The sequence below is a fragment of the Pelobates fuscus genome, chromosome 12 (assembly GCF_036172605.1).
Source record: "Pelobates fuscus isolate aPelFus1 chromosome 12, aPelFus1.pri, whole genome shotgun sequence".
Classification (NCBI taxonomy): domain Eukaryota; kingdom Metazoa; phylum Chordata; class Amphibia; order Anura; family Pelobatidae; genus Pelobates; species Pelobates fuscus.
In genome coordinates, this window is record NC_086328.1 from 139,149,563 (window position 1) to 139,164,129 (window position 14,567).

Consider the following 14,567-nt stretch of genomic DNA (forward strand, 5'->3'; position numbering starts at 1 on the left):
GTATGCACGCCAGTGTGGCCAGCCTCTTCTCCTGGGGGGCCCAGGAGCTGGCCATCTCAGGGTCCCCCGAAGCTAGCCCTGGTGTCACCGGGCTGGCGGGCACACGAGGGAGCATTCTCCCCTGAGCGCTCCCTGCCCAGCTCCCTCGCGCACCGCAATGATGCCGGAGCATGACGTGATATTCCGGCTCCGGCATCGATAAGCGGCACGCGAGGAAGCTGAACAGGATGATCTCAGTGCTCCCTCGTGCGCCCGCAGGACCGGCCACCAAGCAACACCACTGGACCCCAGGGAATCCCCACAGCACTCCCAAATGTAGGGAGGCTGGGGGATCAGATTTTTTTTTTTTTAAACATGTGCTTGTCTTTGTGTGTTAGTGTTAGAGTGTGTGTTACTGCGTGTGTATCTGCTAGTGAGTGTCAGTGAGTGTTAGTTTGTGTGTGTCTGTTATTGAGTGTGTGTCTGCCAGTGAGTGTCACTGTGTGTGTCAGTGAGTGTGTTACTGTGTGTGTCTGTTACTGAGTGTGTTTGTGCATGCCTGTTAGTGAGTCTGTTTGATGTCTGTTAGTGAGAGTGTATGTTTTGTGAGTGTGTTTGTATGTCGCTGAGTGTGTGTGTGTGTCTGTTAGCTAGTGTGTATGTTCTGTTCGTGAGAATGTGTGTGTGTTTAAAACCCCTTCAGCACTTACCTTTCTCCAGCGCCGGACTTCCTTGGCACTGGGGATCCCTCCGCCACGACCCACCTCTCAGCTCTTGCCGCACGCGCATTCAAACTGCCCGTAGGAAAGCATTACTCAATGCTTTTTTATGGACCTCTAGCGTCTTCTCATCCAGACCACTTCATTGAGCTGATGTGATCTGGGTGTCTGTAGTGGTCCTTTAAGTGAGTGTGTGAGTGTGTGTGTGACCGCGTCTGCATGCACTGGTGTACATACCGCGGTCGCAGGGGTCACAGGCCTGCAACCCCTGCGACCAGGTGCCCGTCGCCATGTGTTCCGGCCCATGCAGAGTAGGTGTGGAGGGGCCCATGGATCAATTTTTGCACCGGGGCCCCCATGGGTCATGTGTACGCCACTGTCCAAAAGGTATGAAAAGCATCATGGGAGTTCTAGTTCAGCATCTGGGGATCTACCTTCTGGGCACCCCTTCTTTAAATACACTAACGTTTTTGGCAAATCCCTGAGAGTGCTCTCTTTACAGTAACCCCAGCTACTAAAAATGTAGTAAAAAATATACACTATATATATATATATATAATGTAACATAAAATATACTCTATATATATAATGCAAAATAAAATATACACAATATATACACAATATATATATATATATATAATGTAACATAAATTATAATCAATATATATAATGTAACATAATATACACAAAATATATATAATGTAACATAATATACACAATATATATAATGTAACGTAAAATATACTCAATATATATAATGTAACATAAAATATACAAAGCAACAAAGTGAATATTAGGTAAAATATTCCCATCTCTGTGTTCTGAACATTCATAATGCAAATCAGCCGTAATTTCCCATAATACACACGCACATGTTTTAAGGTGATTTCAGAGTTTTTTGGGGTTTTTTGCAGGACTTGTTGACATTTTGCTAATCCTGCAGCCTTAGTGACACATATGGCTGTTTATATAGATATACACACTTTACGCACATTACAACACACACACCCATTTCCCATTATCCCCCGATGGATCACCATTACTGCTTGGGTAATTGCTGATCATTGTGTGGAAATGGAAACGTACACTTGGAGTTCTAGAGTAGACCATTCACGTCAAACCTTTAAACCTGATTTGCAAGAATCCGCTCGTGCTATATTTGTAAAGTGGCCAAAGAATCTGGGTGTCACCCGCAGTGAACTTTCAGTTTACTTTTGGTATGAAGAAGAATTATATATTTAATGGCGTTTTAAAGTGAATCTGACCCAAATAGAATTAATAACCAAAAACTAAACTACACCCAAATAAAAAAAGGGAAAACCACAAGCTAAAATGCTAAAGGTGTTTTAACAGAGGACATTCCAGCAATGTATTGATCCAGAGAACAAAGGAGTTTTGAAAATGAGTTTGGATTCTCCCACTAGTGATGTCGCCAGCTGATACCATGCTCAGATCGATTTATTCTACGAAGCAATGTATCACGGTGATCAATAACTGGGTTCCACTCACACAAATATCGAGCTCTTTAGGACACGGGTTAGTCCAGTAAACATCGCTTTTAGTGGGTTTTATTTTATCATCACATTATTTGTATCTATTTTATTCAGTAAAATTACTTTATCCATTTCAGATTTTGCATTTTATATTTATATTAAGTAAACATTTTTCCTGCATGATAATTCCATTCCATCGGGCCTGGAGCTAATCTCTCTGCAGATAGTCCCATCTTTTTGCAACATTGGTGCCAATACAATGGGGCTCAGTTTGCTCCAGCTTCTTTGGGACTGCTTTGTTTAGAGCATCAATCCTGTTTCTACTCCTACTGTCCAAGTCTCCGCAGGGTTGAATTCAGCAAATAAGGTGAAATGGCTCCCCGACTGAAATGGTCAAATCTAAAATGCAAATCTTGCCTGAGCAAATTGCTATATGCCTGGAATCATGTGACTGTAGTAGAACTGGGAGATCCATACTTTCCAAGTGTCCCTCTGTAGGAGAGACAGTCCCTATATTGGGAAATCCCCTGATCCTGCTAGATTGTGTGCGGAATACAGCAATATAACCCCCTCCTCTTTTTATTTAACAATTAATGTATTTCAAATTAGAGTGCACAAACAGGATCCTAGTAATAATAACTAGTATATATATAGCACCATTCTCCCAGCTCTCGGAATTAACCAAATGGGCTGAATAATAGACAATACACAAGATCCAGCGCACTCTCCTATCTACTAAACAGCAACTTCAATGTTGACAGATTTTATTAGTTTTTTTTAAAGTTTTTTTCTAAAGGTTTTTTGGGTTTTATTACCCAATTGGTCGACCTAGGAAGGATGAAGAGTTGACCTTGCCGGGATTTGAACCGGTGACTTTGCATTGTTGTACAGGCTTTGTAGTCAGGGAATTTACCAACTGAGCCAGATACTTTGGTCTTGCTTTAATTAACATTGTCATTTAAATAAATAATTCCAAGCTCACTTTTAAAAATGTCCCAGTGGCCAACGTCACCATTACCATGGACACCATTAGCCAGTTCTCATAAAAAAGGAGTGCCCGTCTCCAGATTCTGTCCGCGAAGTACCATAAAAAAATAGTTATGACCATTTATCTCATAAATAAGCAGAAATAATAACGATTTATTACTTGCTGTACTTTGGAACGTCCTATTGTAAATATATTGATAAAATATGGCGTTTTATGACCATTATTAGACAAACATTTACAGGAGACACAAGCTACTCAGCTACTGTACTTTGTCCGCTCGCACGCTCTGATCTCATATTTCACCACCATTTTGTGCTTAGCGCTCGAGGCAGTTGGGCGCTCCTTTCCACAGTAAAAGACATTATTTGCCTCAAAGCTAATAATGGCACAAAACTCAAAGCAGGAGAAATAGATTTGTCATCTGCAGGTTAATCAGTCACCGTGGGGCAATGGCTGACAGATTTCTAAATTCTGTAACTCATAGGATTGCAGAAAAACAGTTCATGGAAATGTAGACAAATGATGTGCTTTAAATTAGCATATGGATCAATACAGGGAGACAGACACGTATACAGATAACGTGACATTTCTGGTTCCTGTAGACTAACCTTGAGGTAATATGAAATCATACCTTCCTGATTAGTAGACACAATGTGTATAAATTAGTTTATGATCCCAAAATACTAAATCCCTGACTTACTTACATATATAACATTATATATATCAAATAAAATTCAAATATACTTTATTGTTATGTACCAGATTTGTTTAAGAGAACACTCCGAGCACCATAACCACTATGGTACCTTGTAGTGGTTATGGTGTCATGAGTGTCCTGGCACCTCTCCAATCATTGAAAGTAGTTTAATTTCTTACCTGGGGGGGAACCGGGCACCACTCCCTGTCTCCACTACTTCGGAGAGAGAGGAGGGTATGGATATTGTATTGTTCTAGTAGAAACGCATACAGATCCCACATTATTGTGGTTCCTACGTCATCCCTTGTGGCTCATAGCATAAGGCAAGCAGCAGCTGGCCAGCAAAACGCAGCGACAGGGTTGGAAGGAGATGTTTTTAGAGGATATATAGCAATTGGTCATCACCCAATTTCCAGCAGGCCAGAGACTCGTGTTGTGTTAGTGGCAGCCGGTAAAGGAACACTTTACCGAAACTCCCACTAAGAATATTGAGAGCAGTTAGTCGTTACTGGCTTTCAGCAGTAACAGTCGTCAAATTCCTGTCGCTACTTGTGACATTTTGCAATTCTCAGTTTGGTTACAATGGGGATGAAGCATAAACCTGGACCATTGGTGGCGTTTTACCTACTGGGTTAAAACACACGGTTTTAAAGAACTCTTCAATCAGGGCTGACACAATGAAACTCACCATGTATTCAAATGGATCCAACAGCTGCAAATCCTCCCGCCAAGGGGTCGCCGGTTGCTAGAAGAGGAAAAATGTGCCATTAGCATCAGTATAGAATGTAGCTGTATTGTATCTTGTGTATTCCATGCAATATCTTGTACAACTTTTATCTTTACATCCCAGTTCCAAATATCAGCAAGAATTACATAGTCTGTACACAGATTATACGAAAGATTATCCTTGGTCGAGTACTTTTATATCTGACAGTGCAAGTACCATCACTATATATCTTTGTGAACATCCCAGTACCATTGTATATGTAGGAGTACCACTAAAATCAGCCTAGTAACACAGCAAATTCTAGCATTAAAGGCCACTAAATGTGGCTTGGAGTGGGTAGAATATCTGCTCTCTAACACACCCATTGAAATGACTCCCTGTTGGTCCGTGGGGTAATTCCGTTCTCCTGCATTTCCAGCGATCTGTGATGGAGTCAGAGTGCAGGAACCGGGTTTGCAAGACTGCGCTCGGACATTCTCACCGAGAGCGAGACTGGAAGGCCGGCAGCTGCACCAGCAGTCCACTAGACTACCAGGGAATCTACTTGGCTACCATGTACTCCACTGGACCACCAAGCCTCTCCACATAATTTCACTTCCCCACAAAACCTCAGCCCCTATACACTGTCACCCCCTCACTCACACCCCCCAACCTTGTCACACGCCACCAACTACCATACTGCCACACAAACCACCCCTCACTGCGACACACCCCATCACACTCACCCTCACCTTGTCACACACCACCCCATACTGTGACACACCCCATCACACACCACCCCATACTGCGACACACCCCATCACACACCACCCCATACTGCGACACACCCCATCACACACCACCCCATACTGCGACACACCCCATCACACTCACCTTGTCACACATCCTGTCACCTTCACCACCCCTCACCTTGTCATACACCACCCCATACTGCCACATATTAGGGGCAGCTAATCAGTGAGGAAGCAGGTTTGAAGGAGATATTAGTATATAGAAAGGGGGGCACAGAATGAAAGAGGGGGGCACAAAATGAAAGAGGGGCACAAAATGAAAGAGGGGCACAAAATGAAAGAGGGGGAATTAAATAAAAGGAGGGACAAGGACTGATGTGGTTGAGAAGAGGAGACAGAGATAAAATGTAGGGATTAGAGGGGTGAAAGTACATAGGAGATTAGGAACAGCTGGAGAATAGATAAACAATAATTGGAGGATAGAAATATCCCTGGAATGTATAAATAAGATTAGATAGGAGGAAAGTGAATGTGAAACCTGGAGAATGACAGAATGGTGGGAAAAGATATGAACATAATGGTTGTTGGGCGAAAGATGGTTTTCCAGATAATGACCCTTTGTAGAGATAACCGGTGTGAATGGGATTCCCCACGTTCGAGAGCTGGTCTCACCGAACATGGATTTGCGGGATTTCCTGCTCTGCTGCCTTGTCTAGGTTCGGGGAAATTCCACATCCTCACTTACCTACCAATTCGTTTTACAACCAAATCATAAGAACAGAACCTGGTCAGTAAGCAAGGAGTTGCCTGTACAGGTATATCCGCCTATCGCATAATCTCATAGATTGTCAGCTCATTTGAGGAGCTCTAAGCATCCCCTTCCTGGAACTGTAAAGCACAGTGAATACCTTGGCGCTATATAAATACTTCTGCTTATAACCGTCTTTTGATACACTGTACATCATGGTACTTTTAGACAGTACTACAGCTTCTAACTCTGTGGAAGAATGTCAGAAATGGAATTCTTTTTAGCGACATTCAGAAACTATACACACGGGTCACCCGAAATGAAGTATATGGAAACCAAATGCCAGAGGAAAATAAAAATACAACTTTAACAGGGGAACGGACCCTCCTGTCTCTTTGAATATGGACAGAATGAGATGGAATACTTTGATCTACGGGTGGGGTACAGGTAAAGTGTACATTAAGGAGATGCATTCACTTGTTTCCTCTGAACTGAGATTTATCCGAATTTGGGCAGATAGGCTGTAGGGCGAATTCTGGATTTTGTCAGGCCGACAAAAACTGAGCAAAAGACAAGTGAACCCTGAAGACGTTGGATGCTTCAGGTTTATGAGGTCCACCCGTCACTAAAAACTAAATTTAAAAAAACAGTCCTCCCCAAACCAGTCCTCATGGACCACATACAGTCCAGGTTTTGTCAGTATCTCCATTGGAATAAAACAGGGAAATACATAAATCCTGGACTGTTGGTGGTCTATTAGGACTGGGTTGGGGAACACTGCTATAGAGGACAATGAATAGCCATATCTTGTGAGATCTCAAGGAAGAGACAACTCTTCAGACTCTGACTGTTTGTTTTACTGAAAGCTGTGATCTTTGTAAGCTGGGTCTGGATACAATAAACATTACACAAAACATTCACCAATAGGAATACAGAACAGGTCTACGGAAAACAACGACAAAGCCACAAAGTGATTCCTTACACTAGTTACCACCTCCCCCTGTGCCAATACACAATGACAACAAAAGGTTATCTTGGTTGGACCCCCTGTCCCTTCAGAGCCATGTCTGGTTACATCAGCACAGCCCATCCCTGTAGTAGATAGACTCGCTGGCTCCCACAGCAGGTGGTCACTCACAGGGCAGCATTTAACCATCTACACATCCACAGACGGGATTGTACCATCCAGGCCCAGTGATCTGGAGCGGATCTTTAGCTCCAGAAAAGTGACTTCATTTGAAAGCGCTGCTTCCCGACATTCCTTTACATATCCCAGTGATCACCGCTACATAAAATACTGGGGTTTATCCACTAAACAACAAATTGCTGTGAATTAAAAATCAAGCTGAATAAAATCAAGCTGAATAAAATCAAGCTGAATAGGCAAGTTGCTGAAACGATTCTAAATCAGCGCTTAATGCGTAATTTAGCAATTCGGTTTACAATACATAGGTCAATATTTAACGGGGGAAAAAACTCCACAGTTTCATAAACATCTTCTGTTTGTAAATATTATTATTATTGCCGTTTATATAGTGCCAACAGATTCCGTAGCGCTTAATATACAATTATCAGATGGTTTGAATTGCGCTTGTAACCCGGTTTCCGATTGTTTTTGCGTTATGTATTTTTATTAATGTATCGGAGACCTTAGAGATAAGACGTAGGATGGAAGACACCATGGTAGAGATTTACAGAAATGTGCGTCATGGTTACATTCCATTATTATTTTCATTGTATTCATTAAAACAGGCATATTGCTAATGGTGGGAAAAACCAGAAACATTGATTACTCTGTTTCATCGCCATTCATAGGACATGCATTCAAAAATGATGGATACACAAACAAAGCAATATATGAAACAACCCATTAACAAAAAACATTACAAACAAACACGTGGGCAACACTTTGATAAATCTTGTATTATACGTAATCTAGCTGTGCATTATTATTAACTATGTAATAAACTCACACTCTCATTGTTTTCATAATCCAGAATATCAACAACACAGGACGTCATTCAACATTTCAACATATATTTTATCCTGCCAGAAACTTTAGCATTTAAATAAAAAATTATGTTTTTTTAATATGAAAAAAGTGCGATCTATGAATACTGACATTAAAAATAAATATTACTTTTCATAACACAAAATTACTTGTCGGAGAGTCATTTGTTGGGTGTGAAAGGGTTAAAATCCATTTGCAGCATGTATTGTGTGAGAATACTTTATAGTCTAGGATGATGTAGCAATCACAATAACTATACTTTGTCACCATTTATGGTATAAATCCCCAATATCATGGTATGATGTAACTAACTAGTAATAACATTTCAGGTTTCAGATGGAAGATGCCCAATTATTGCATTTTATTGTATTGTTTAACATCTTCTGATTGTGTGCTGCTATTTGTCCATGTGTGTATTTATACAGGGGTTACTGAATAGATAGGTGTGTTGCACTGTATGCCTGAGGGGCTTGCAGTTGTGTCAACGTGTATTTCTATCACAACTATATATTATTAGTATTGATCCCATTAGTGATTGATCCTATTAGTGATTGATTAGTAAATGGGAAGAGAGTCATGTGATAAATCGAGAGAGCTCACAATGTATCAAGCAGTTAGCCACATTAACTGTATTATTAATCAGTACTTGTCCAGTGACACTTACCTGCATTTTCTGAGGTTAGTGAGTGCCCGCTCACATAAACCTCCTCTAAATCCGGGGTACCTCTCCAGCCAGGTGGGTTCCCTGTATTAGAGTGATGATATACCTGTGTTCTCTGACATAGTCCTTGGCTGGATTATGTATTACTGTGTGAAAGTGTAAGATCCTGGTCTCTCCAGGTATTCAGGTCACACTGATGGCTCCGCCCAGGTGAGCTACCTCTCTGTCCAGGTGGGTTCCCTGTATTAGAGTGATGATATACCTGTGTTCTCTGACATAGTCCTTGGCTAGATTATGTATTACTGTGTGAAAGTGTAAGATCCTGGTCTCTCCAGGTATTCAGGTCACACTGATGGTTCTGCCCAGGTGAGTTACCTCTCCAGCCAGGTGGGTTCCTTGTATTAGAGTGATGATATACCTGTGTTCTCTGACATAGTCCTTGGCTGGATTATGTATTACTGTGTGAAAGTGTAAGATCCTGGTCTCTCCAGGTATTCAGGTCACACTGATGGTTCTGCCCAGGTGAGTTACCTCTCCAGCCAGGTGGGTTCCTTGTATTAGAGTGATGATATACCTGTGTTCTCTGACATAGTCCTTGGCTAGATTATGTATTACTGTGTGAAAGTGTAAGATCCTGGTCTCTCCAGGTATTCAGGTCACACTGATGGCTCCGCCCAGGTGAGCTACCTCTCTGTCCAGGTGGGTTCCCTGTATTAGAGTGATGATATACCTGTGTTCTCTGACATAGTCCTTGGCTAGATTATGTATTACTGTGTGAAAGTGTAAGATCCTGGTCTCTCCAGGTATTCAGGTCACACTGATGGTTCTGCCCAGGTGAGTTACCTCTCCAGCCAGGTGGGTTCCTTGTATTAGAGTGATGATATACCTGTGTTCTCTGACATAGTCCTTGGCTGGATTATGTATTACTGTGTGAAAGTGTAAGATCCTGGTCTCTCCAGGTATTCAGGTCACACTGATGGTTCTGCCCAGGTGAGTTACCTCTCCAGCCAGGTGGGTTCCTTGTATTAGAGTGATGATATACCTGTGTTCTCTGACATAGTCCTTGGCTGGATTATGTATTACTGTGTGAAAGTGTAAGATCCTGGTCTCTCCAGGTATTCAGGTCACACTGATGGCTCCGCCCAGGTGAGCTACCTCTCTGTCCAGGTAGCAGGAGACCTCCAGGTGAGGCAGGTAAGGCAAGTTTCCAGCAATCCAGAGTTTTGCAGTGAATCTCCTACCCTCAGGTAAGGTAACTGAGTCCCCTGTGTTCTGTCTTCAGGAGATCCTTGATTTCCGTGAATAAAGTCACCCCTCCCTCTGTGCCTGGGGCTGTAGGTGGAGGGAGGAAATCTGTTTAGTACATACCTCCCATTGGCATTGCATTCTAAACTACAAAAGACACCTATCTTACAGCTCCACCTTTAGCAGATAAAAGCTGTCCTTTAACACATTCTTTTCCAGATTGAACTTTATTACTACACCCCATAGTACATGTCCAATGGTCCCCATTAGCCACTAAATACACCCTGCAGATAGTGTAGCCTGTAACTCCCAATATATTTAAAGGGGCACCATACAAAACCTATGCAATATATTTAAAGGGGCACCATACAAAACCTATGCAATATATTTAAAGGGGCACCATACAAAACCTATGCAATATATTTAAAGGGGCACCATACAAAACCTATGCAATATATTTAAAGGGACACCATACAAAATCCTATGCAATATATTTAAAGGGACACCATACAAAACCTATGCAATATATTTAAAGGGGCACCATACAAAACCTATGCAATATATTTAAAGGGACACCATACAAAACCTATGCAATATATTTAAAGGGACACCATACAAAACCTATGCAGTATATTTAAAGGGACACCATACAAAACCTATGCAGTATATTTAAAGGGACACCATACAAAACCTATGCAATATATTTAAAGGGGAACCATACAATACGCATGCAATATATTTAAAGGGACACCATGCAAAACCTATGCAATATATTTAAAGGGACACCATGCAAAACCTATGCAATATATTTAAGAGGGCACCATACAAAACCTATGCAATATATTTAAAGGGGCACCATACAAAACCTATGCAGTATATTTAAAGGGACACCATACAAAACCTATCAATATATTTAAAGGGGAACCATACAATACGCATGCAATATATTTAAAGGGACACCATGCAAAACCTATGCAATATATTTCAAGGGGCACCATACAAAACCTATGCAATATATTTAAAGGGACACCATACAAAACCTATGCAATATATTTAAAGGGACACCATACAAAACCTATGCAGTATATTTAAAGGGACACCATACAAAACCTATGCAATATATTTAAAGGGGAACCATACAATACGCATGCAATATATTTAAAGGGACACCATGCAAAACCTATGCAATATATTTAAAGGGGCACCATACAAAACCTATGCAATATATTTAAAGGGACACCATACAAAACCTATGCAATATATTTAAAGGGACACCATACAAAACCTATGCAATATATTTAAAGGGGAACCATACAATACGCATGCAATATATTTAAAGGGACACCATACAAAACCTATGCAATATATTTAAGGGGGCACCATACAAAACCTATGCAATATATTTAAAGGGGCACCATACAAAACCTATGCAATATATTTAAAGGGGCACCATACAAAACCTATGCAATATATTTAAGGGGGCACCATACAAAACCTATGCAATATATTTAAAGGGACACCATACAAAACCTATGCAATATATTTAAAGGGACACCATACAAAACCTATGCAATATATTTAAGGGGGCACCATACAAAACCTATGCAATATATTTAAAGGGACACCATACAAAACCTATGCAATATATTTAAAGGGGCACCATACAAAACCTATGCAATATATTTAAAGGGGCACCATACAAAACCTATGCAATATATTTAAAGGGGCACCATACAAAACCTATGCAATATATTTAAGGGGCACCATACAAAACCTACGCAATATATTTAAAGGGGCACCATACAAAACCTATGCAATATATTTAAAGGGGCACCATACAAAACCTATGCAATATATTTAAAGGGACACCATACAAAACCTATGCAATATATTTAAGAGGGCACCATACAAAACCTATGCAATATATTTAAAGGGGCACCATACAAAACCTATGCAGTATATTTAAAGGGACACCATACAAAACCTATGCAATATATTTAAAGGGGAACCATACAATACGCATGCAATATATTTAAAGGGACACCATGCAAAACCTATGCAATATATTTCAAGGGGCACCATACAAAACCTATGCAATATATTTAAAGGGACACCATACAAAACCTATGCAATATATTTAAAGGGACACCATACAAAACCTATGCAGTATATTTAAAGGGACACCATACAAAACCTATGCAATATATTTAAAGGGGAACCATACAATACGCATTGAATATATTTAAAGGGACACCATGCAAAACCTATGCAATATATTTAAAGGGGCACCATACAAAACCTATGCAATATATTTAAAGGGACACCATACAAAACCTATGCAATATATTTAAAGGGGAACCATACAATACGCATGCAATATATTTAAAGGGACACCATACAAAACCTATGCAATATATTTAAGGGGGCACCATACAAAACCTATGCAATATATTTAAAGGGGAACCATACAAAACCTATGCAATATATTTAAAGGGGCACCATACAAAACCTTTGCAATATATTTAAAGGGGCACCATACAAAACCTATGCAATATATTTAAGGGGGCACCATACAAAACCTATGCAATATATTTAAAGGGACACCATACAAAACCTATGCAATATATTTAAAGGGACACCATACAAAACCTATGCAATATATTTAAGGGGGCACCATACAAAACCTATGCAATATATTTAAAGGGACACCATACAAAACCTATGCAATATATTTAAAGGGGCACCATACAAAATCTATGCAATATATTTAAAGGGGCACCATACAAAACCTATGCAATATATTTAAAGGGGCACCATACAAAACCTATGCAATATATTTAAAGGGACACCATACAAAATCCTATGCAATATATTTAAAGGGACACCATACAAAACCTATGCAATATATTTAAAGGGACACCATACAAAACCTATGCAATATATTTAAAGGGACACCATACAAAACCTATGCAATATATTTAAAGGGGAACCATACAATACGCATGCAATATATTTAAAGGGACACCATGCAAAACCTATGCAATATATTTAAAGGGGCACCATACAAAACCTATGCAATATATTTAAAGGGACACCATACAAAACCTATGCAATATATTTAAAGGGGAACCATACAATACGCATGCAATATATTTAAAGGGACACCATGCAAAACCTATGCAATATATTTAAAGGGGAACCATACAATACGCATGCAATATATTTAAAGGGACACCATGCAAAACCTATGCAGTATATTTAAAGGGGAACCATACAATACGCATGCAATATATTTAAAGGGACACCATGCAAAACCTATGCAATATATTTAAAGGGGCACCATACAAAACCTATGCAATATATTTAAAGGGACACCATACAAAACCTATGCAATATATTTAAAGGGGAACCATACAATACGCATGCAATATATTTAAAGGGACACCATGCAAAACCTATGCAATATATTTAAAGGGGCACCATACAAAACCTATGCAATATATTTAAAGGGACACCATACAAAACCTATGCAATATATTTAAAGGGGAACCATACAATACGCATGCAATATATTTAAAGGGACACCATGCAAAACCTATGCAGAATATTTAAAGGGGCACCATACAAAACCTATGCAATATATTTAAAGGGACACCATACAAAACCTATGCAATATATTTAAAAGGGGAACCATACAATACGCATGCAATATATTTAAAGGGACACCATGCAAAACCTATGCAGTATATTTAAAGGGGAACCATACAATACGCATGCAATATATTTAAAGGGACACCATGCAAAACCTATGCAATATATTTAAAGGGGCACCATACAAAACCTATGCAATATATTTAAAGGGACACCATACAAAACCTATGCAATATATTTAAAGGGACACCATACAAAACCTATGCCATATATTTAAGGGGGCACCATACAAACCTATGCAATATATTTAAAGGGACACCATACAAAACCTATGCAATATATTTAAAGGGGCACCATACAAAACCTATGCAATATATTTAAAGGGACACCGTACAAAACCTATGCAATATATTTAAAGGGGCACCATACAAAACCTATGCAATATATTTAAAGGGACACCATACAAAACCTATGCAATATATTTAAAGGGACACCATACAAAACCTATGCAATATATTTAAGGGGGCACCATACAAAACCTATGCAATATATTTAAAGGGACACCATACAAAACCTATGCAATATATTTAAAGGGGCACCATACAAAACCTATGCAATATATTTAAAGGGGCACCATACAAAACCTATGCAATATATTTAAAGGGACACCATACAAAACCTATGCAATATATTTAAAGGGGCACCATACAAAACCTATGCAATATATTTAAAGGGACACCATACAAAACCTATGCAATATATTTAAAGGGGCACCATACAAAACCTATGCAATATATTTAAAGGGACACCATACAAAACCTATGCAATATATTTAAAGGGGCACCATACAAAACCTATGCAATATATTTAAAGGGACACCATACAAAACCTATGCAATATATTTAAAGGGGCACCAT

The 14,567-nt window shown here is 39.6% G+C and overlaps 1 protein-coding gene across 2 annotated transcripts in view; it reads right to left on the bottom strand.

The window, feature by feature from the left end:
• The window catches only part of ANO9 (anoctamin 9), a 48,366-nt gene extending 38,981 nt beyond the window's left edge, over positions 1-9,385 (bottom strand). For both annotated transcript variants that reach the window (XM_063438347.1, XM_063438346.1), the window contains exons 1-2: positions 8,758-9,385; positions 4,565-4,621 (exon numbers count right to left, since the gene is read on the bottom strand). In XM_063438347.1, coding sequence (XP_063294417.1) covers positions 4,565-4,621; positions 8,758-8,763 — 63 coding nt within the window. In that variant the 5' untranslated portion in view covers positions 8,764-9,385. The remainder of the gene's footprint in view (positions 1-4,564; positions 4,622-8,757) is intronic.
• Between the last annotated feature and the right edge of the window lie 5,182 nt (positions 9,386-14,567).